Source organism: Morone saxatilis, unplaced genomic scaffold (genome assembly GCF_004916995.1).
Source record: "Morone saxatilis isolate NCDOM2014 unplaced genomic scaffold, NCSU_SB_2.0 Contig22, whole genome shotgun sequence".
Lineage (NCBI taxonomy): Eukaryota > Metazoa > Chordata > Actinopteri > Moronidae > Morone > Morone saxatilis.
This window is the reverse complement of record NW_023339785.1, coordinates 10,647,247-10,669,335: the sequence shown is the minus strand read 5'-3', so window position 1 is coordinate 10,669,335 and position 22,089 is coordinate 10,647,247. Positions and strand designations below refer to the sequence as shown.

General features: G+C 37.0%; 3 protein-coding genes across 4 annotated transcripts; 1 reads left to right on the top strand and 2 right to left on the bottom strand.

Moving 5' to 3' along the window:
* Positions 1 to 919: 919 nt before the first annotated feature.
* Positions 920 to 6,632, bottom strand: si:ch73-335m24.2 (protein eva-1 homolog C). 2 transcript variants are annotated; one of them, XM_035669446.1, is made up of 8 exons: positions 6,474 to 6,632; positions 5,214 to 5,419; positions 5,016 to 5,139; positions 3,121 to 3,273; positions 2,687 to 2,830; positions 2,532 to 2,603; positions 2,369 to 2,449; positions 920 to 1,637 (listed from the first exon to the last, which is right to left on the bottom strand). In XM_035669446.1, the coding sequence occupies exons 1-8, from the start codon at positions 6,568 to 6,570 to the stop codon at positions 1,252 to 1,254; spliced, it is 1,263 nt and encodes a 420-aa protein (XP_035525339.1). In that variant the 5' UTR covers positions 6,571 to 6,632; the 3' UTR covers positions 920 to 1,251. The 2 variants fall into 2 exon arrangements, with proteins under 2 accessions (XP_035525339.1, XP_035525340.1); XM_035669447.1 differs by lacking the exon at positions 2,369 to 2,449 and having other exon boundaries at positions 6,474 to 6,629.
* Positions 6,633 to 9,833: 3,201 nt separating this feature from the next.
* Positions 9,834 to 16,045, top strand: clic2 (chloride intracellular channel 2). The gene is made up of 6 exons (XM_035669713.1): positions 9,834 to 10,152; positions 11,784 to 11,893; positions 12,487 to 12,612; positions 12,728 to 12,828; positions 13,860 to 14,041; positions 15,384 to 16,045. Exons 1-6 carry the CDS (start codon positions 10,099 to 10,101, stop codon positions 15,543 to 15,545), a joined length of 735 nt encoding a protein of 244 aa, XP_035525606.1. The 5' UTR covers positions 9,834 to 10,098; the 3' UTR covers positions 15,546 to 16,045.
* Positions 16,046 to 16,408: 363 nt separating this feature from the next.
* Positions 16,409 to 18,845, bottom strand: urp1 (urotensin-related peptide 1). Its single transcript, XM_035669780.1, has 5 exons — positions 18,743 to 18,845; positions 18,279 to 18,407; positions 18,150 to 18,190; positions 17,542 to 17,647; positions 16,409 to 16,440 (listed from the first exon to the last, which is right to left on the bottom strand). The coding sequence occupies exons 1-5, from the start codon at positions 18,843 to 18,845 to the stop codon at positions 16,409 to 16,411; spliced, it is 411 nt and encodes a 136-aa protein (XP_035525673.1).
* Positions 18,846 to 22,089: the final 3,244 nt, after the last annotated feature.

The following is a 22,089-nucleotide window of genomic DNA, read 5'->3' as shown; positions in this document are numbered from 1 at the left end:
GTTTTAATACTCCACTACAAGTATTTATAGTGCTTTTTTACTCCACTGCATTTATTTAACTGCTGTTTACTTTGGTTTATGATCAGCTGATTACACATGATGCCTTGTTATAGTTTAAAGTAGTTATAGTTTCCACACACCCTCATCTATTGTCTCGTTGCACACAATAATTTGTGTGTAATTTTTCACAATTTATCTTGTGTGCATAAGATGAATAAAATATCTTTTGTGAAGATTTAACCTATTATACAGTATTAAATTATGTTTACGTTTATATTTACATTATATATGTTGTTATATATTTGGCCTATACTATAATCTACTTATACCATATATTTTATTTGATATTTTGTGTATTATATATTATTTTACACTATATTATGATCTACTATGTTAATGTGTTATACTGTTTTATTAGGCTATATTATAACTATGTAATGCTTCATAGGAGGTTATATGAAGTAGTATTATATATATATTTCTACATTAATACAGACAAACATTAAATATCATTACTTGATCATATTGTATTGGTCTGGTCTAATGTAATGTAACTGTTTTTTGTCCTCTGGGGATCACTACAGAGTTATTTTATTTAATCTTATCTTATCCTATCTTATTTGGCCTATAGTGAGTACTTTTACTTTTTAAGTACATTTTGACTTTTACTTGTAACAGAGTATTTTTACAGTGGTAGTGAGTAAAGGATCTGAGTGCTTCTTCCACTACTGTTTAAAACTGTATGTGTGTTGTCCCAATTTAACACACCAATAATCTTTAAAACAAACATTTAGCCTACTCTTAAAGCTTTTGTCAGGTTCATTGTGCATTAGTTTTTTAACTTTTCAAGTGTTAATTGTGAAACATTAAACAGAAGAAACACTTTAAACAGACCACAATTAACACAATCCTTGTTTTATTTTTATTATACGGGTTCAAAATTTTTACATGGCATCCTTTAACCAAAACAAATGTAGGCAGAAAATTAGCTCCTCTGTTATTTTATAAAATACTGTTGCATTTAACAAATCGTCTGATGTTATTAATCACTGTAACTAACCTAGTTCATTAAGATTTCATGTATTTCACTTCTTATTGTTTAGAGTTACTTTGCCATGAATGACAACACATGGATACAGAGGTAGTTAAATTGCTTTAAAAGTAAATTAATTTGTGTAATTTCATTCCACAGTTTAAATTTCATAGCAGAAGATGCTTTAATAGTAGTTTCACTCATATATGTGACTTCTCTCAGTTGTTGTAGGTTTTAATCTTATGAATGGCATAAGGGCTGGAGTCTCGATGTGGCCAAATGTCTCCGTTGGGCAGATCCCTCGTCTGTTCCACTTCGCGATCGACCATCTCTACTGTCAGAGTGGAGGGACTTAAGATGTCTGTTGTGCGGTAGGATTGTGTGAGGCGACAGAAGGACGACGTGTCTGAGACCTCATCGTCAAAGAGGTCCTCCATGAGCTCCTTGCGCTGTCTGCGAGATGCTTTCAGCTCATCATTCAGGTCAGAAACCAGACCTTTAACATCCCTCACTATTGTGGAGCGGAGACCAAACAGGCAGAGCAGGAAAACCAGACCAGCACAGATACCAGAGACAAAGTACAGAGCCACTCGCTCTGGGAGACCTGGAAGAAGTCAAACTAAATTCAAAATGTGTAATCTGTAAAACTCAGCAGATTTACAGTTGAACGTCCTATTAAACATCTATAGCCATACTATTGACTATTTTGCATTACCGTGGCAATTTACCTAAAACTGCAGTAAGTTTTTACATTGCCAAGTCAACAGAGGCTTTAAACTCAATCAAAATAAGTTATTGATCACTGGGTCCAGTGTGTAACATTTAGGAGGATCTATTGGCAAAACTGGAGCATAATATGGTGTGTTTGGATTATATTATATAGTGTATAATCACCTGAATATAGAAATTGTTGTTTGTTACCTTAGAATTACTCGTATTTTTATTTTTAATTTAACGTTTTTCGTGAATTTTGCAGCTTTTGCTCGGAAAGGGAGGGTGAAGCAACAGAGTTGTGATCAACAGCTAGATGCCACTAAATCCTTCATGCTGGACCTTTAACTATAGCATATTTTGGAAAATGGTCAGCAGTAATGCAAAATATGACTGCACATTCTGTACTACTATATAGAAAATCTATATTTTAATATGCTCAGTTTGTGCAGAAACAGACACACACAAATATGCTTTAACAGGCTCATAATTATGTACCTTTAATGTGATGTGACTCAGCACTGATGCTAAAACATCTGTATGGCCCTTTTTAAATATGATCTACAATGATAAGAAATGTACATGCAGCCCTAGCCTGCGGTCTACAGGCTTCAGTGCACATACCCAACATTTTTTCAATGATCTCCAGAGAGTTGGTTAAGAGCACGTTTTGAGGCCTGTAGGTGGGGCCAGTGTACCATCCACCTGCAGGTGAGAGGGGTCTGGGCTCAGACGCCAGTCAAAGTCTGCTACATGCAACAAAGCCTGTTTTCAGTCTTACTCTCACCATGTGTGTAGTCTGAGATCATGAAAGGATCTGTTGACCCTCGACCCACATCTTCCAGAAGATACTTGGGCACTGAAGAGATAATTAAGAGGTTTTTTTACATGATGCATTAAACCATATCAGTCACATGCAGCAACATCCGGTTCGTCACGTACCACAAGTGAAGGACACCCGCAGGTGTTTCCTGGTGCCGGGGAAGCAGGGGTCCCCAAAGGTTTGAGTATCGGCCAGTACTGAGCAGTTAGCTCTGCCGTGGCATCTGCGTGACACCTTCCTCAGAGCCGAGGGTGACAAACACTCTATAATGAATTAAGTTTAGTCAAATTAATAAGTGTAATCAGTCTAATATTGCAACATTATATTCAGGTCTCAAATGTCAGTTCTGATTAGTAACATTATAATTGTGATTAAATAGTCTTACTGAAGATGCACCAGTGAACGGAAAATGTGTATACGTAAATAAACTTTTGTTTCATTAATGATTATTAACAGATGAACAGGGAACACCAGTTAATCTCCTCTGTGTCAATACAACTGATATTTGTTCCACTATTCTTGCAAATAGATAACAAAGTGCCCTGTTTCAGACCCATGTCAGTATGTGATCCAGGTTCCTGAGGACAGTAAGGACTGCCGTGCAGCAGGTGTCCAAACGTTGCGGAGTAGATTGCGAGGACAGTCTCATTTTTACACACCAGCTTCAGACGCTCATTTTCACACACCAGCCTTGTGCGGTGGTGCTCTGAAAAACAGACGATGACATAATGTAGACACACATAATTACAGAAAGGCAGATTTTGAAGAACATCTAGTAAAGAAACTTTAAGGAACATTCTGTACTAATGTTTTTATATTTTTTAGCTCATCACTATGAATAACTGATTTTATGTTACTGCTGAGAATCCTTTAAGCCACTGGTTTCTATTGGTGGAACGTAACAAAGACCATGTACTTAAGTACTATAGTACAATTTTTAGGTACTTGTACTTCACTTGAGGATTTCCATTTTACAGTGCTATACAACATTTTACTTTTTACTCCCCTACATTTATTTGGAAGCTTTAATTACTAGTTATTTTGCAGATTTTTATTATTAATGCAAAATATAAAAACTACTAACAATTGCTAACATATTATTATAAGTTAAGCTACCCAGCAGTTAAGCTCCACTTTACCAGCTGCAACATTAAAGTGATAAACACATTAATGAGCCAATAATTATATTCCACCTTTCACATTTGAATAAGGCAGCTGTCCTATGCTTGTATGCACTTTCATTTTCAATATATGCTGCTAACATATATATGGTTAATAGAAGATCAATAAAGATTGTTAAACAAAAAAAATTTAATAATTATAGTCCAATATTGTGTGAAATGGGAAATTCTACATTATGAGTGGTTTGACTTTTGGTACTTTTTCATTCTAATACTTTTGTACTTTTACTGGATGACTTGTAACTTCAGAGTATTTTTGAATGTAGTATTGCTTCTTTTACTCAGTTAAGATATCTGAATACTTCTTTCACAACTGCTGGTTTCATTTGTGTCTGTAAATCTAATGTAGAGACATTGAAATGGTTGAGATGGGTAATCTAGCACAGTGGACATCAGCATCCATATCAGATCTGTCCAAATGTGAGTGTGGCAGCCATAACCTGCAACAAGATTGATTGATTAAATGTATAAAAAAGTTCTATAAAACATAAAAGGAAACCAGAAAAAATATCAAAATAAAGTTTATTAAAATAATGACACTTATAGAGTATAAATTGTGCTTGTTTGGATATTTGTTTAGTCAAATTTTTATTCTTTATTGTTTCTTAGTTTGATAACTTTATTAATTTAGTTACATGTGTTACTACAATATGTCCATATTTACCTTTAAGGGGCATTTTGGAATTAAAAAGCGGTCTAAGTTAAATTTTTGTTATTGCAATGAAAATGCAATTAAAAAACAAATTAAATAGAGATGATGTTAACTGTGATTGATCGCCTATCTCAACCAAGTGTCAAGTCACTACAAGTTGATTTTCATACTGAAATGATCAGAAACCAAATGGCTGCCTGAGGTCAAAAAAGATGCATTCAGTAATGGTTCTCAAAGAAAATAGTTTTTAAATGATAGAGTTGTTTTTACAAACAACCTAAACTTAAGCTCCACTTATTAGCCACTGATCTCCATGGCAACTGAGCAAACTCCATGTGCTGATGAAGACTGTGTGACGTGATTGAAAGCCCTGAAAAAAGCTTGTAGGGATTGTTTTGTCTAACTACTAATTCTAAAGTCAAGAATTAACTTTCATGCTTCACTGTATGTTTACATTTATTTAAAGTCCATTGTTTGCAGTAATTGGCTTGAACGTGTGAAACACAACATTCTGGTTGCTTAATTCGATCCATTTAGCAACACAAGTAAAAGACAATCCACTGATTGAAATGTTGGCCCCCTGACTGTTGCAGTTACAGGACCCTGGCAGCATACCTGGTCTACACTTGTAGGAGACTAGAAGGTACTTGGTGGTGAGAGGACAGGGGTCCTGTCCAAACACTGGACTGAAGACCGGGATGTGACAGGACCGGTGATCCTGACACTCTGACAGCACTTTCTGTGAGGGAGAGAAAACATGTGTTGATCATCTGCTGTGTGAGTCATGACAGCGCTTTACAGTGCAGTAAATACCTCGATAGCAACTGGGGAAGTGCACTCTGTATCCTCCTCCACGGTTGTGTTTGTGTTTGCAGAGGGGCACAGATGTTGATTAGGAACACGTCGTCCATAGAAAGCTGATAGGACGGCCACAGACGTCCTGGAGGGACACTCGATGATGAGCGTGTGTCCTTCACAAGCGTGAGCTGTGTGGTTTTTCAGGATGGTGTGAAGATATACTAAAAGTGAACACAAGGTGATGCTAATTTCACTTTTATGTTATCTGCTGATTGTGGGAGAGTTAGTATGCCTGTACAGGTGGAAGAAAATGATTAGTGCAACTTGCAGTGAATAGTGAACAGTGTGGCGTAAAACAAAAGCTGATATCTGGTCTCAGACACTGGTTTAATGTGTCACTTTTGTCTCATTTAAATATATAAATAAATATATAACTCCTGTTTGACTTTCAGGTTTTTAGGTTTGATTTTTTAGTAACAATTATTTTCACTTGTTAAGAAATCAGATATGACTGGTTCACTCAATTATTATTACTAAATAATATATAATTTAAAAGCCCTTCATTGTCCATAATTGACAAGTCAATAGTGTGACTTTATTACATTCTATTTTTAGTCTTTGCAGCTCAGCCCTGGTTGTCGACAGTGCGGTGTCACTGGGTGTAGCTCTCCAAGACAATATTTGGACTATGACCACATATACAAACATACAAGACAACAGAAATGGACACTGAAGTGAAGTCTCCCCTCCTGTGTGTGTGTGTGTGCACCACAGAGGCAGTTTGAAGCTTCAGGGAGCAAATGAGAGGCAGTACCAGGCACTCCCTCACAATGAACTATTATTAGGCCCCTCAGAGCCTGCAGCCACACAAAAAATGGAAATGTCTGCAGAGGTCAGATAGAGACGTACACTGCAGTGCTCACAATGGAGGTGTCCGAGAAAAAAAGCCACCTTTGGCTTTGTCTGAATCGATCATTGTTACTGTAACATAATCCATCATAATTCATTGCTAAGAGTCAAAACAGCTCAACTGTAGTTTATTTAATGCTTTGGGAGTATCTGTTCCTAACCTGTAAAGATCTAAGTTCAGCACCCTGATTCTGGTACTTCGACATGAGTTGCCACAGCTGTTTGGAAAGCAGGATGTGCATAAAAAGTTAGAGGATGCCTAAAAAGCTTCCTTTGCAAACCCTATCACAGCTGAAAAATAATGGGTCAGCATTTCGACTTTCTCCTGAAAAAGCAAATTATTGATGCCAAAAACAATGAACTTACGAGAGAAATCAGGAGCTGAGTGTGCAGTGCGTATCTTCAGAGCCAGAAGAAGAGGTAAGAAGAGGCCGTAGAACTCCATGGCACTGTCATTGTGCATATCCTGAATGACAGACCCCGGGGTTTTGTTGTAATGAGTCGTTGCACTATTGACTGGTTGGGAGAGAGCGGTGAGTGGGTCAATGATGCCATTGTGTTTACAAGAAACAGCCACCCCCCCCTTTTAGCAATAAAAAAAACAAAACAATCCCAGTGAACTGCTTTGAACAGAGCTGACAGATAAGCTCCAGTGTTGCTTTGGCTGGCTGGTTGCGAGGCTAATAACCCCCGAACTCCAACTTCAACTTTCAACCCTTGTGTTATCCAAAATGTTTAACTATACTAAAAATCTGCGTAGAATTGTCAAAAGACCAAAATAAGAAGCCACATTCAATATTTTGTTTGTGTGTGTGTGTGTGTGATGACAAAATCAAGACTCATTCTCTGTGGCTGGGTTGTCAACAACAAGGCTCCTGTTTATGAAGATACGGTAGTTTTTTTCCAGAAGGCCACTTCCAGCTGCTGTGTGTGTCCAGAGGAGATATGTGTATCTCTCTCCATGAGACAGGGCTTTCCTATCTATTTGTCTGTGGAAGAGGAAGTGGCAGGTCATTGGCAAGTTACGTGTTTCCACTGTGTGTCTTTTCCAGGCAAACTCAGGAAATCTCTCTTCCCTGTGTAGCCAAAATCTGTTGGTTTCAGTTTACTATAAAGGCTGTGAGTTTAACCTTAATTTCCCTTTTATATATCCTTTCTTTCTCAACCCTGGCTGTTGTCATACCAACCAAACACTCACACAAAATACATGGGAAGTGATTCACTAGTGCTGAGGATATAATCAGTGTTCTTGTGAGTGTGAATCAAAGTTAATGTCTGAATGGCACTCCAGTCATTTATCACACAAGCTCCAATAAACACTCCCTCCATAGCAGCGGAGTGGACGTAATAATGGAGGCCGGTTATTTAAAAGGAGAAGCCCACGTTTCAGTTTTGTGCGTATGTAAGAGTGATCCTCCCACCTTATACTCCCATAAAATTCCATTTACCTCCCATGGGAAGTGTCAATAAAGTGACTAATTATTCCTAGAACCCCTCTGGCTATCTTGAAAGGAAGGGTCGTACCACCGCGTAGAAAGGGAGATTTTATTTTAGACATTTGAAAAACTCTCTGAAGACATTTAAAAGGAAAGAGGGGAATACAGTTTTGTCTCACAACTTTCTCTGCCTCTGTTACACTTCCTGTGATGGTCGAGTGTTATTCATCATATTTCCAGGATTTGTTTGTAATTTCAATGTGATGGATCTGTTTTACGGGGCACGGGGCCATGTAAAACAGAGTGCATGGCTCAGAGCCACGTATCTCTTCTTTTGAAATTCCTTGTGATGCATTGCATAATTCTGCTCATGTTACTGGTCTTATTTCTTTAGAGAAGTCCACACCGCAGTTTGGGGATTTTGTCATAAAAATTCCCTTCCCCTATTTACTGTAAGTGATACCATATTACAAGAAACACCAATGCTGAACTGAGCCCTCAGTCCTCAGTCCCAGAGGACATAATAGAGCCTATGTTGATAAGATAAGAGTTAACCGTCATATTCATTCATCCAAAACAGCTGTACTTATCACTACAGAATATACTGTATTCAGTGCAATGCTATTATAGTTAACTAAAATAAAGAAAAACTAAAACTCGATGTGATAAAGTATTTTAGTTAACTGAAATTTCAAAGAAGGATATTGTGTACTGAACTTGTAAATCTTGCCCTGACAAATACCCCCATATCATAATATAAAATAAGAAACTGAAAATACTAAAAACTAAAATAGAAAACTCAAGTGAGCAACCCCACCCTGAAAACTAAGTGAAACTTGAACTGAACTGAAAGCAAAAATGTAAAATGAAATAAAATAAAAATGAATGGAAAATACAAAACTATACATAAAACTATTTACTCTGAGTGGAAATAATACCATATGCCTTTAACTAAAGCAAAAAGATTCTGTAATACTTTATTTACGCCTCAACTCATGCAGAACAAGCCAGAAATAACCTTCATCTCAACCTTTTTATGCCCAAAGCAGTGAGGAGATTCCCTTCATCATGACTCATTCAAAATACCCCTGAAATATACTGTGTTTGTTTGAAAGAATGACATAACCTATATTGACCTCGTAGAGTAGAAAACATTAAAACATTAGCTTAATATACACTATACTCAGTGCTGGTAGGAATATTCAGATATTTTACTGAAGTGAAAGTACATTGAACCACAATGTGAAACAACAACAAGCAGAAGTTCTTCTTTTAATCTTGTAGTAGCTAAAAACATTTACATATTATCAGTAAAATGTAAATAAAGGATTGAAGATTATTATTACGGAACATTAACCTTTATGCAAGATTGTATGAATGTTGAAGCTACTTTTACCCATTTCAAGGTCAAAGTAGAAATTATTAATTATATTTTTATTATATTAATTTAATTTTCTCCATATACAGTACTCTTAAATAGATAGATCTTAGATTAAAATTGCTTTAATGGTGTACACATACCCAGAAAAAAAGACAGTAAATACAGTAGTATTAAGTAGCAAACCACAGTAAAGGTAAAGATTCTAGCTGTATGTCCTAAATGCTAACATGCTCATAATGCTAACACAATGTTAAACCAAACATTGGCTTTAGATAGGTGCGTTTGTTCAATGGCGGTATTCAGTTGGTTGCAATCTACAACTTCACCACTAGATAGCACTAAAGCAGGTCTAATTTTCACCAGAGGCTAATGGGAATGTAAATCATTTTGGTTATAAACCAACTGACCATAGCCATGCTGCTGGCATGTGTAAAAATACATATGGCCATTTAAAAAATTATAAAATGTTTACTTTACCATTGCAGCAAAAATATACTACAACAAACACTGTTTTTAAACTGTATGTCAGGTGTTTCTCACATTCCTGTACCCAAAGTAAACATTCTGTACATTATTCAATCAACCAGATGTGAGACTTAAAATTAGATTAGGTGTCTCTACTGTTTCCCAGTGTCCCTCAGTATACATTGGGTGCTTTGTAATAAGTGCAGCCTCCCTTTGAAAAGTCCTCCTAATCTATTATTCCTTCCATATCTAACTGTGCTGGAATGTAAATGGTCCAAATCAATTGTCTGAATTTGTGTGAGTCACATGGTTTATCAGTTCCTGTGTATTGCAAAATACAGATGATTCTATTTTAAGATCTCTCCCCATAGAGTTTGACTCTGCGTATATATAAGAGTGTGTACCCCGCCCATCTCTCTGGATCCTCCCTCTCCCCTGACTTGTAAAGTATGTTAAGAGCGATAGCCTCCAAGGACCCCTCACACAAAACACAACCAGCCGCGAGTGTTTCACTTTCTCCTGACATCCACGACCACAGAGACACTTAAAACCAGACCAGCACTTGTTCAAGAGCAGTATTATCAGCGTTCTTCTCTTCAGCTCTGGGGATTTTTTGGGGTGCCGTGAACAACTGACTGAAAGACAAGCTTTGACTCAAGCAAGTATTTGGGATTTTAAAAAAGTGAATTAAACTTTTTTTGGGGACAACATGGCACTTCGGCAGAACTCTGACAAGGAGCCAAGCATCGAGTTGTTCATTAAGGTCAGTCATTTCTTTTTAATGTCACTAATAACTTGACTGTAGACTGCAATAACACCTGAATCCATTGTCAAAATAATGTACTGTGTGTATAAGTCTACATGAAATGTGCCTGTTTTATGTCCTCTCTTTTAAGGGAAAAGATATAGCTAAACAAATGAGTCACACAAGGATTTGCTGCTCACTTATCAGTATTGTTAAAGTATTGTTATCTAGAGTATGATGCTGTATGAGCAGCAATCAGAGGACAACTCTCATTTTGATGGGTGCCATCTACAGATACCGTGTGCTACAGATGCTGAAGTGTTTGTATCCCTGCTGAGGGTCACAGCACATTTTATCAGTGAACTCTGGCCACAGACAGACAGTCCACCTTATCTCCACTCACCCAGAAGGAGCACAGAGCATGCAGCATGACGGGCCCCAGCCTGAACCAGACACACCCATTTTTAGATACGCACACATTCAGATGTAGTCATCTATATCAAGTTTTTTTTTCTCACCTCACATTGTTGATTAATATCAAACTTTAAAATGACATCAGAGTCTATTTTCATTCACTTACTGTTTATTTTACTGTGATGTGTTTTTGTTCATGGCATCTGTGCAGAGACACAATGTCCTCTGATTTAAAACAAGGTCAAATTAAGCTCAAAAACAACACAATATGCAGTCTAAAGTATATTATGTCTCTTCGTAAATGAAACCTTCAACATTCAGTCATTTCAAGGAATAGTTTGAAATTTAGGGAAGTGTGCTTATTTGCTGTCTGGCAGAGAGTGAGATGAGAACATTAATACCACTCTTATCTCTGTATGGTAATAATGGTATAGTTAGCTTAGCTTAGCACAAAGACTGGAAACAAGGGGGAACAGTTAGCCTGGCTTTGACCAGAGGTAACAAAATCTCACAAATTATCTTGTTTTTTTAATCTGTACAAAAGTGTAAAAACAACAAGATGGGTTGTTACATGCGGGACTATTTCCTGATAATGCATGGACAAGATTCCAAATCACTGCTCCCATCCAAGACACAGTCCAGTACATTAACCCCCATAAAACAGCTAACTGTTGTTTTATGCTTCAGTTTTTGCACAGAAACAAACAAGATCTAATGTTTTTTTTAGTGAGCTTTAGAGGTGCTGGTAGGCAGATTATGTTAACTTTGGGCAGAGCCAGGCTAGCTGTTTCCAGTCTTTATGCTAAAATAATCTAACTTGCTGGTGGCAGGTGCTCCATATTTATTCCACATTATAGACATGAGAGTGATCCTCTTATCTTACTCCAGCAAGAAAGCGAATGAGCATATTTCTCATAGTGTGAAACTATTCCTTTAACAACAACATATAAGCTAAAAGCTGGAGCTCAGATAAGCACAGATTGGCCTTTAAACAGACCATCTTGTCATGTTGTGAACTAGCAGAAGGAGGAGATGTTAGCAAATGTTAGCGTCTGTTTTCCGTTACAACACAATGCCTGCTTTTTCCCTAACATGGAGGAAACTGCCTTTAAATAACCCAGACACGCCTTTCGCTTCCACTTGTTTGTCCGCAGAAGGGAAGAGAAGAGATATTGTGACATTTGTGACTCGTGTGATCATGAAAATAAAATGTTGTTACTTTCTGTGTTTTTCAGGCTGGACATGATGGTGAAAATGTGGGGAACTGTCCCTTCTGCCAAAGGCTCTTCATGGTGTTGTGGCTGAAAGGAGTCAAGTTTACAGTGACCACTGTTGACATGAGGAAGTAAGCACCCCTCCTCTGCCAGAATCATTTCCTGAGCATCTGGTCATAGGGACTTTCACACAGAAGTCTATTAACAAGCAAAATGAGAGTGAAAATGAGAAGTTTTTTTTTTCAGTAATCCAAACCATTTCTCACTTATCAATGGTGCAAGGTGTGTTTCTCACTGCCTAACACAGGTTAGAGGGAGGAGCCCGTTAAGCCAAAGTGTACAAAGAGCTCTTTCAAACAAACACCTTCTTTAATTGAGGCTTTATTGTGTGAATTTCTCAGGGCCATTGCCACAGAGCAAATAAGATCAGGAAACTCTGAAAGGATGCTGATAATTGAATGATTCAGAACACACACAGAACAGGCCTCTGAACAGGCGACCACTCCCAGCACTCTGTGTTTTTATAACTAAACCAATAGCCAGTGCTGAAATCATTAATCCACTCCATTTGATCTTGACAAGCCTCGATAACGCGACACACTCTCAGTTTTTAAATTCTTGATAATAGTCGGATTGAATGAAGTGAATGAAAAAAACAAGTGGGATGTCACCCCCCCCCAACTCTCTGTCCTTATTCCTCTCCATCTTTCTACGTCCTCTCCAGGAAGCCAGCTGAGCTCAAAGACCTGGCCCCAGGGACGAACCCTCCTTTCCTCCTCTACAACGGCACCCTCAAAACAGACTTCATCAAAATCGAGGAGTTTCTCGAACAAACAGTGGCCCCTCCCAGGTATTGTTGCGCTTGATCGCTAAACAAATATGTATGTAAGTGAGATTTTGATGATGGGTTATTTTCTCATTAAGCAAGTTTACTCCCAGGCTTCTCTTTTCTCCTCTCCCTGCAGGTATCCTCATCTCAGCCCACTAAACAAAGAGTCCTTTGACGTCGGCGCTGACATTTTTGCAAAGTTCTCTGCTTTCATCAAGAACAGTCCAAATAACGCCTGTAAGCTGGAGCTCTTCTAATAAAGAAATAGACAGACATACCTTCAGTAAAATATATTATAATATAATATAATAGTTATATTATTATTATTATTATCACAGGACTGATCAGTAGTGGAACGTAAGTAGTAAGTACATTTACTCCAGCACAGTAACTGTACTTAATAGACTACAAGGAGTTTTTAACTGGTTATGAATCAGTCTCAGTTTAATACTGATGCCTCTATATGACATAAATAAACACCGATCCCATCAGTGAGAAGATTGGCTTTTTCTATATAGTTATTTTTAATGCATGCCACCGAGTCGGATTCAGTTGGTTTCCCCTCAAAGTCAGCGGTGAAAACACTCCAGCAGCATATAAAGTATCTCAACCTTGACCAACTACAATATTGAAATGCTTATATGCTTATGCATTAGTGACAATTCAATGATGTAATATTATAAAAGTAACACTCTAAATGGGACTGTACTACTTAATGAGGAGTATTTATTTTGCTGAATTAACATTTGAATAAGTAAATAATAAGTTGATAACAATTGATATTTAGGTAAAGGATATGAATACTTATTCCAACAGTGATCAAAAGTACTCTTTACACAGAGAAAGGCCTCCTTAAATTAGTTTATTGGATTATTATTAGTAGTAGTACATTGATGAGTATGCAGCATTTCATGTTGTAGCTGGTTGTGGTTGAAGTTTATTGTCACTTATATTCTGTATGATCAGATTAACCAATTGCAATACGTTATATTTTATAAACCTATCTTAGGTTTTGTATAAGTTAAGAAAATTGTAAGCAGCAATAACTGCATTTTGTGTTGATTGCGATTGGCGATCCCTGTGGACAAAATTGGTGGTGTTTCCACCTCCTTTCACTGATTTCAGTGGCAGGCATTCAGAATACCTAAATTGAAATCTTGAATCTTCTCACATCAGTATTTAAATACAATATTTTAGTAAATGTACAGTACTTACACTTTACGTGTAGTAACATTACATAACATATATCTGTGTTTCTGACTCTCCAGTCCATGAGAAAAACCTCTTGCGGGAGTTCAAGCGCCTGGATGACTACCTGAACTCCCCCCTCCCCGAGGAGATCGACCATAACTCCAGAGAAACCATCACCATCTCCAAGAGGAAGTTCCTGGACGGCGACCGCCTCACCTTAGCTGACTGCAACCTGCTGCCCAAACTGCACGTTATTAGGGTGAGACAGTGTGTGATCATTTTGGAGTAAATCTCAGTAAATCTTAGTATGATGAGTCTTCCTGTGCAAAATATCACCACTCTGATGTTTGGACTGGTGGTGGAAAGTAATTAAGTATGTACTCAAGTACTTAAGTATATACATTTTATGCCACTTTAAACTACTACTTAACTACATTTAAGAGGGAAATGTTAGCTATAGTTACTTGTAGCTTCTCATATTTTACATAAAAGAATAAATGACCGTATAAAATGCAATACATTGTTAAAGATGAAATCACTGGTTTTCAACCTTTTTGGTGTCTGGTTGGGCCCCATGTCACATTTCAGGTGTCTATGAGTTGTTAGTAGTTCCACTAGAGAGAGAAATTCCCCTCTAAATGTAATTTAAACAATTGTTCAGGCCCCAGAGATGTAGTATTATACACCATTAATCATTTCACGTCCCGTCAGATTGATCTTGTGACCCTTTGGAGGGCCCAACTCCACTGGACTAAACTACCAAACTCACTTTGATGCATCAGGATTAACAATCAAATAATGTCATATAATAATGTATCAGTCACAGGGCCAGTTTTCTGCATAATGAGCTTTTAACTTTTGATATTTTATGTACATTTAGCTGATAATACTTACTTAAGTATGGTTTTCAATGCAGCATGTTTACTTACACCTATGGGCTGCAAATTATATGATTATTTGCATTATCAATTAATCTGTCAATTATTTTTCAATTAAAATGTAATAATTAAGGTGACCTCCTCAAATATCTTGTTTTGTCCACAACCCAATTATATTTACATTACTGTCATTAAGGACTAAAGAAACCAGAACATATTCACATTTGTGAAACTGAAGTCAGAGAATTTGAAACAAAAACATAAAAAAATCTTAAAAAATGATTCAAAACAATTAATCAATTATCAAAATAGTTGACTATGGATTTTATCGTTGATGACTAATCGATTCAGTGAGAAATCATTGCAGCGCTACTCGCAGTATTTTCACTGTTTACTTATGAATTTCAGGGTCACACTTATACTTTCAGGCCATTGTGTCAAACAATAATATTTTTGTATATGACGGATTATGAGGATTATATGAGGATTTCAGAAACCTATAATAAGCATAAATTATGATGCACTGATGTGCAGTACATTAAACAACACAACATAGTGCATAAACATTTTACTTTAACTTGTAATGAGTATTTTTACATTATTGTATTTGTACATTTCCTTATTTTAAATGATTTGAGTACTTCTTTCAGCCCTGATCTTTATGTACCTGGTGCACTCTATGTTTCTCTAAATGCTTAATTCTGATCTTTCCATTTATTTTAGATTGCTGCCAAGAAATACTGCGACTTTGAAATCCCTGCCCAGTTCACAGGTGTGTGGCGATACCTTCAGAACGCCTATGAGAGGGAGGAGTTCAAACAGACGTGTCCAGCCGACATTGAAATTGAAAAGGCTTACTTCAGCGTGGCTAACAAGAGGAAGTAAACCTGTGATTCTCTGTAATTAAAGTCCTGTTTTCACCCATCATATCCATTCATGTAAAGATGGTGATCTGTAGAGGGTGCTACAACCTCCATGAATACACTGTGGCAATGAATCAGACACTATTCCATCTTAAAAACTTGATGTACTTGTAAGATTTTGGGACATTCAAAAAGCAAATTGTTTGGTTGTATGTACTGACTATTTATCCATAGTCACTCGCAGAAAAATGGTGTGTTTATTCAACAGTGAAAAGGCCAAATGTGCAATTGACTGTTTATGTTTTTGTTTATAGTGTAAATATTGATAATTTCCCATGCTTTTTATGATCAAAACACCCTTATTAAAATATGATTGTGCTAGTGTGAGTATTAGCTGCAAAAACCTTAACAAACAGTTCGTTTTTATGCAAAACGTAAAATCTTCTACTAACCCTGTACAAATACAGTTTAATATGATTAAATTGCCGCCTCACTGTCAATTAATAAAAAATATCAAATTTATTGGTCTCAACCTTGATTTTTGGGTGGATTGTGTGTGTGTGTGTGCTGACTAGTACTATAATGCCCCCTCCTGGGGAGAAAGTGAAGAAACAATCCTGAATTTCATCTTCCTTCTTTAGGTCTCATGCAGTAAAGATTATAAACATTTTGAGAACTTGAACTATCACAAAGCAGGTGACATTAATTACATTTCTGATATTTAAGTTTATTTCCAGCCACAAAAAAGACCATTTTACAGATTCAAAAATATATTTTCTGTTGATCCAGTTTAGAGACGAATATACTGTTTGGTGGGAAACAAAAATGTGGATGAAGAGTGAAGGCGTTTCCAACCAGGACCAAATGTCCTGCTGCTGCTCGGCTCTAGTTGGTGACACAGTATTTCCAGAAACATGCTGTCAGGACATCAGAGAGAAAAATTAGCAACAAACCCACATTCATTTGAATATTTACCTTATATTGCACTTGTATGTGCTGTATATGTTTCTGTCCATCCTCAATGAGTAAAGTTTCACCCTTCTTTTGTTTAGTGTTTACATTGTTTTACAATAATTACACAATTATCAACAAACTAGTACTATTTAAGTGGACGCTGGTTTATAAACATATGACAATATAATCGATATATATAGTGAATATATAGTAATATAGTAAAACACAACATTTATAAAGTTACAACTGTTGACAAATACTGTACATTAATAAGCGTTATATAATGTATAATGTCCTTAAATCTGGTAATCTAGAATTACGTTGTGGTAAATGTTGGAGCTCTTCAAGGTGACCAAAGACAAATATGCTTTCCAGTTTGAACACTGTGCAGTTTAGGGTTACAATATATGATAAAAACATCAGATTGTGATTATTTTAATAGACATAATTCACCAATAGTTCATTTTTGCATCACAAATGTAATTTTCACTGAAAAAAACCTATAACAACCATCATCATGAGACTTTTTTGGGGTCTGTACAAAACAAACATGTTTTGTTAAATCTGGAGAACAGGATTTGTAGGCCAGAGCATCTCTTCAGAACTACAGTACTTCATTATAATGCTGTCACACATTTTACCTTCATCAGAACATTGCAGCTTCAGATTCTGATAATATTTTGATCAGTTGTGCAGCCTTAGAGCTGCTGTGCGCTTCTATTTTGTATATAAGATATAAGTATTTTACTCTTTAGAAAACATTAAACTATTTAATTTTGAAGGAAAGTAACTGTAGTTTTTACTCAGCACTTACTGTTCACTATCACTTCAGTGGAGTTATGTACCATGCACTTGTATATTTACTGTTGTTATCTGTTTCATTTTACTTCTACTTGGTCGTTCCATCTGTTTTGTGTTCTTCTTTAAATGGCACGAGCCTTAGTTAAACATCCTTCTGATTAGACCTTTGGACAACAGCCAGGTATTGTTATACGTGATCCGACACTGTGTATGAAGAGCAGGTGTGGCATGATCGTGCGTAATAAGGAATAAGAGTCACTCACCTCTTTTGTTTGTTTTTGGCAAGTTCTGCTCTGATCTGAGAAAACCCTGAGAACGTAGCTTTTCAGCCGCTGCCAACTTCAGAACAGCTTCTCCGAGGTCCTCAACCTAAAAACAAGAAAAAAACATGACAAAAGCAGAAGATGATGTGAACTCTACAGGATGCCTCAGCTAGAGCTTTAACTGGAACAAACTGGAGAGATCGCGTAACCCTCATTTTAGCCTGTTTGCATTGGTTTCCAACTGATTTTAAGGTATTACTTTTAAAGCACTCTGTGGTCCAGCATACATTTGTGAGCTTCTGCATCATCAGATCACGGCTACACCCCCCTAATCTAGACCTAAAACTAAAGAAGATGCATGTGTTGTGAGAATCCCCAAACTCTGGAACAGCCTTCCTGTTAATCTCTACTAAAACCTAATTTCTGCATTAATTGATCTTTCTCTGATATTTCACCTTTAACTAGTTCTTTGAATTGCCCATCATTTCTGCTATTTTGATGGGTTTCTTGCTTTGCGACTTTTTTCTGAGACATGCTATACTATTATACAATACATAGTGCAATGTTAAACCTTCTCAGTGTACAGAGACGTAGAGTGTCAGTCTTACCATGTTCGCAAACTTGTCTTGTTGTGCTGAATCTTTAGCCCCTTAAAAACATAAAGAGAGTAAAAAAACTCATCATGTTGACCGTATGCGACTGACTGCAAATGTCTGCATGATGTTTGAATCGTTTACCTTTATTCCAGGAGTCTCTTGCTCCATTGTGCTGCATCAGTAGAGGATACAGGTTATTCACCTCTCTCTGCTCCCCCTCGGCGGTGTTGGGTCCATCCTCAACCTCTGACACTAATTTCTGGATGAAATCTGTTGAGATAAAACAACTTCTTCCCATCATCCTGTCACTATGACATTAATACCCTGAGAGAGTTCAGTGGAATACCTCATGAAAATGGATTGATGTAGTTTAAACCCATATCTTGAAGGACAAGAAGGGGTTATCAAAGAAGGGTAGAATATTTCAGTAAAGATAGATGAAACTCAATTAATATTATATAAATTAATTGAGTAAAGAAATATTCATTTAAGTTTGTTTCAGCTTCTGTTTGTTATCTGGCATAGAGTAAATATCCCAGTGACATGACAAAAGGTAAGATTTAAATGGTAAAATGGTCAAGAAAAGCATTTTAAAAGAGTCTTACCTGCCTGTGGCTCCAGGTTGGTATCAGGGTACAGCGGTAGAGCATGTGTCCGTCTTGCAGAACAAATCACAGCTAAGAGGTAAAACAGAGCTACAGAAAGCATGGTGCCTTTGTCTTTAGATGGCCGAATCTGGACTATACCTCTCCCGGCAAAGAACTTCACTTATATATCCTCAGTGGTCATCCATCACAATCTGATCAATACATTATCATCACATCCAGTCTCTTTCTTAATGGTTTTGACGCGATGGATCAGGCGTCATAGACACAATTTAGGGGACCCTGTCGATTCATCCGGAGCCTATCTGTGCTTGTACAGAGAGGCCTAACAAATGTTTACTCTGCAGCAGTAATCAGTGGCTGTCCAGCAGAGCTCTGATGGTTTATGTCTGACACCATTTCTGTGTGATGGGCTGTTCAAACGTATCATTGCTCATGTCTGAGATCACAAGTACACAGGTGGAACTGTGTCACTGGATTTCTACGTCACTTTGGGTTGAATGATCAATGTTTCTGAAGCTATTAATTATGACTGTCTGACGGGACGAATGGGTCACTTTGTGGTAAAGATGTTGCAAATTTAATTAGATAGTAAGGTAATCACGGTACAAACAGTTATATGCTTTGTTCTTGTGTCATGCTTCTTGTTGTTTGTGGAGCATTACGATATTTTAATATTTCTTTAATATTTTATTTCTGTAGTTTTCATTTCTACATGTTGATTAAAGCATAAATTCCTACTTACGCTGTACGCTGCTACCCTTTCAATATGTAAGTTGCACTTTGTACATATGTCCAACTAAGTCTTAAATTTAAACAATTAAAGTGAAAAATAAGGATTAAGAGATTTCTTTCTTCTTTTTATTTTGCTTGATTTGTCAAAAGCAAACTGTTGCTGAGGTTCATGGGAATGTCTTTTTTAAGATAGTTTTGCTAAATTTTGACCTGATGACGGTGTTAGATGAAAAATTTACCTGCAGGGTGAAATGAATATTAGAGCCAAATGTTATCCAATAGTTTATAACTGTAGAAGAAATCTGATCTCTCTCAACAGCAGTGATTTAAAAAGCCTTTAATGCCTCATGACTATTTAGTCATAGTAACAGTTAAAAACATGTCTTTGCATTTCAGGCAGTTTCATCAGGGCAAATACTACATTTATCTGGCAAGTAGTCACATGATCAATATGAATTCAGGTTATCTTTCACACCAAAGCAGCGCTCAACGCAGACTGTTTTGTGACTGACTATCAGAACAGAAACAGAAATGTAGCTAAAATAAAATTGGTGAACCAACCAACTGACAGACAGACTGACATCCCTAGAGCCATCATAATAATATATGCAAAAAAGATAAATGTGCAAATGTCACAAATGGAAATATGGAATGTTCAGGGCCGTGCAAAGAGTACAGTGAAGTGTCAGACAAGGCAAAGGATACACAGAGGTCATTTCCTTTGTACCTGTTGAAGAGCCAATGGAAACACTGCAGATTACTAATGTAATTACAAAGACATTTTGAGGAGCCACTGAAAGGATGAAGTCGTGTCCTGTCTTAACTGTGGAGTCCTTTCAGAGAAAATTACTGGTTGAGCTTTACCAATTAAGTCATTACTTATTTCATAAAGGCATAAAATGTAAAAGGAAACTCAGGAGTAATTGTTTCCAAAAATATAAAAGATCAAAACAAGAGTTTTCGGCTGCTCCAGGACGCTTTGGGCCGCAGGGCTTTTTGTCAAACTGAAAGGTCCCTAATGTCCTAAAGATTGTCCGTGGTATCAGGTGATTTATAAGCTTGTCTCCACGTCTGTGAAATTGCTGCTGAAAACAACAACATTTGATACATTTGGCTGCTGAGCAGTCAATGAGAAGACGTGAACGCGCCACAGAGCTTCGCTTTAAAGTCAAACAGTGACTTCAGACACACAGACACATTACTCATTTGAAAAAGGAAAGAAACAATAACTATCAAATAATTATCAATAAATATCACTATTAAAATTCCAGACAGGATTTAGGTTGCTGTGTTAATCGTGGTCATGGGAATTTAATGTTATTAGTCCTGCATTCAAAATCCCACTTAAGTAAACGTGTATGTTGTATCTCTCTCTTAGAGTCTCTTAGATTCCGACTGAACTGCCAACATCTGCTGTTGTAGAGTGACAGGAAAGGGGGGAGAGAGAGGGGACGACACACATCAATGGGCCACAGCCCAGAGGCGAACCCATGGTCGCTGAAGCAGGACTCAGCTCCGGCACATGAGGCATCAGTTCCACCAGGTGAGCCACCAGGGCGCCCCTGTTGAATTTATACTTATATTTCTTAAATGTAAAATCTTAATCTGAAAATTAACTAGTAGTTATAGAAGAAGAAGAAGAAGAAGAAGAAGAAGAAGAAGATATACTTTATTGATCCCCTAGGGGGAAATCCCCCTGAAAGTTCCTTTCACTCTTTTTTTCACACAGGCTGAAATGCACACTTCATGCACCCCATGTACTAAGGGTGTCCGGGTTTGATTCCAACCTGTGGCCCTTTGCTGTGTGTCGTCCACCTCTCTCTCTCTCCCCTCCTTCCTGTCTATCTTTGACTCACTGTCCAAATAAAGGCATAAAATGCCTGAAAATATAAAAACGAAATTAGTAGTGGAAAGGTAGGCTCTTGAGTACAGTACTTGAGTAAATGTACTCAGTTACTTTGCATTACTAGACACAAACCAACATATATTTTGAGTTTTTTCAAATGCAGAACATCTTTATAGCAGCAGAAATTTAGCTACAGACCAAAATCGACCAGTTGTCTCCTGACACGTCAACTAATGAAGTGAACTAGTATAAACTCAAGAAGAGACCACAGTAACCTGAAAGGTAGGTCCCAACCGACAGTTGGCTGTGTTGGTGTTTGACAGGCCTGAAGATAAGACCTCTACATTGTGTAATTTGGTTAATGCAAATGCAGTGCTGAAAGGAAAGCTCGGTATCAGGTATGTTTTATCTGATTTGAAGAAGTGAATTATTCAAATCCTGTTTGACGGGTATGGGACATTTCCCAACAATTCCCCTTTTTTAAGAACAAAGGTTCTTAAGGCTGCATGTTTATCTCAAAATCATCTAAACATACAATCTTCGTCGAAGCAACAATTAAAGATAATCTAAACTGATGACTAACATCGCGCAACCCCAAAATGTTCAATATTCAATTCAATTAATAAATAAATACATAATGAAGTTATCATTTGAAGGGATAAAGATATATATAATAAATAAATCAAAAGTAACATTAAAAAAAAGTACCACAGGGGGAAAATGCCATTGTAAAGTAAAATAAAAACATTTATAAAAATAAAAATTA

What these genes read in the sequence shown, in the direction of transcription:
- si:ch73-335m24.2 (XM_035669446.1), bottom strand. Translation starts at nt 6,570, where the DNA reads ATGCACAATGACAGTGCCATGGAGTTCTACGGCCTCTTCTTACCTCTT. An exon ending in CTCCTACAAGTGTAGACCAG is followed by an intron (nt 3,274 to 5,015) that starts GTATGCTGCCAG and finishes TCTGTTTTTCAG; the next exon opens with AGCACCACCGCACAAGGCTG. An exon ending in GCGGGTGTCCTTCACTTGTG is followed by an intron (nt 2,604 to 2,686) that starts GTACGTGACGAA and finishes TTATCTCTTCAG; the next exon opens with TGCCCAAGTATCTTCTGGAA.
- clic2 (XM_035669713.1), top strand. Translation starts at nt 10,099, where the DNA reads ATGGCACTTCGGCAGAACTCTGACAAGGAGCCAAGCATCGAGTTGTTC. An exon ending in CAAACAGTGGCCCCTCCCAG is followed by an intron (nt 12,613 to 12,727) that starts GTATTGTTGCGC and finishes CTCTCCCTGCAG; the next exon opens with GTATCCTCATCTCAGCCCAC. An exon ending in CCAAACTGCACGTTATTAGG is followed by an intron (nt 14,042 to 15,383) that starts GTGAGACAGTGT and finishes CATTTATTTTAG; the next exon opens with ATTGCTGCCAAGAAATACTG.
- urp1 (XM_035669780.1), bottom strand. Translation starts at nt 18,845, where the DNA reads ATGCTTTCTGTAGCTCTGTTTTACCTCTTAGCTGTGATTTGTTCTGCA. An exon ending in CAACCTGGAGCCACAGGCAG is followed by an intron (nt 18,408 to 18,742) that starts GTAAGACTCTTT and finishes TTATCTCAACAG; the next exon opens with ATTTCATCCAGAAATTAGTG. An exon ending in AAGAGACTCCTGGAATAAAG is followed by an intron (nt 18,191 to 18,278) that starts GTAAACGATTCA and finishes TATGTTTTTAAG; the next exon opens with GGGCTAAAGATTCAGCACAA.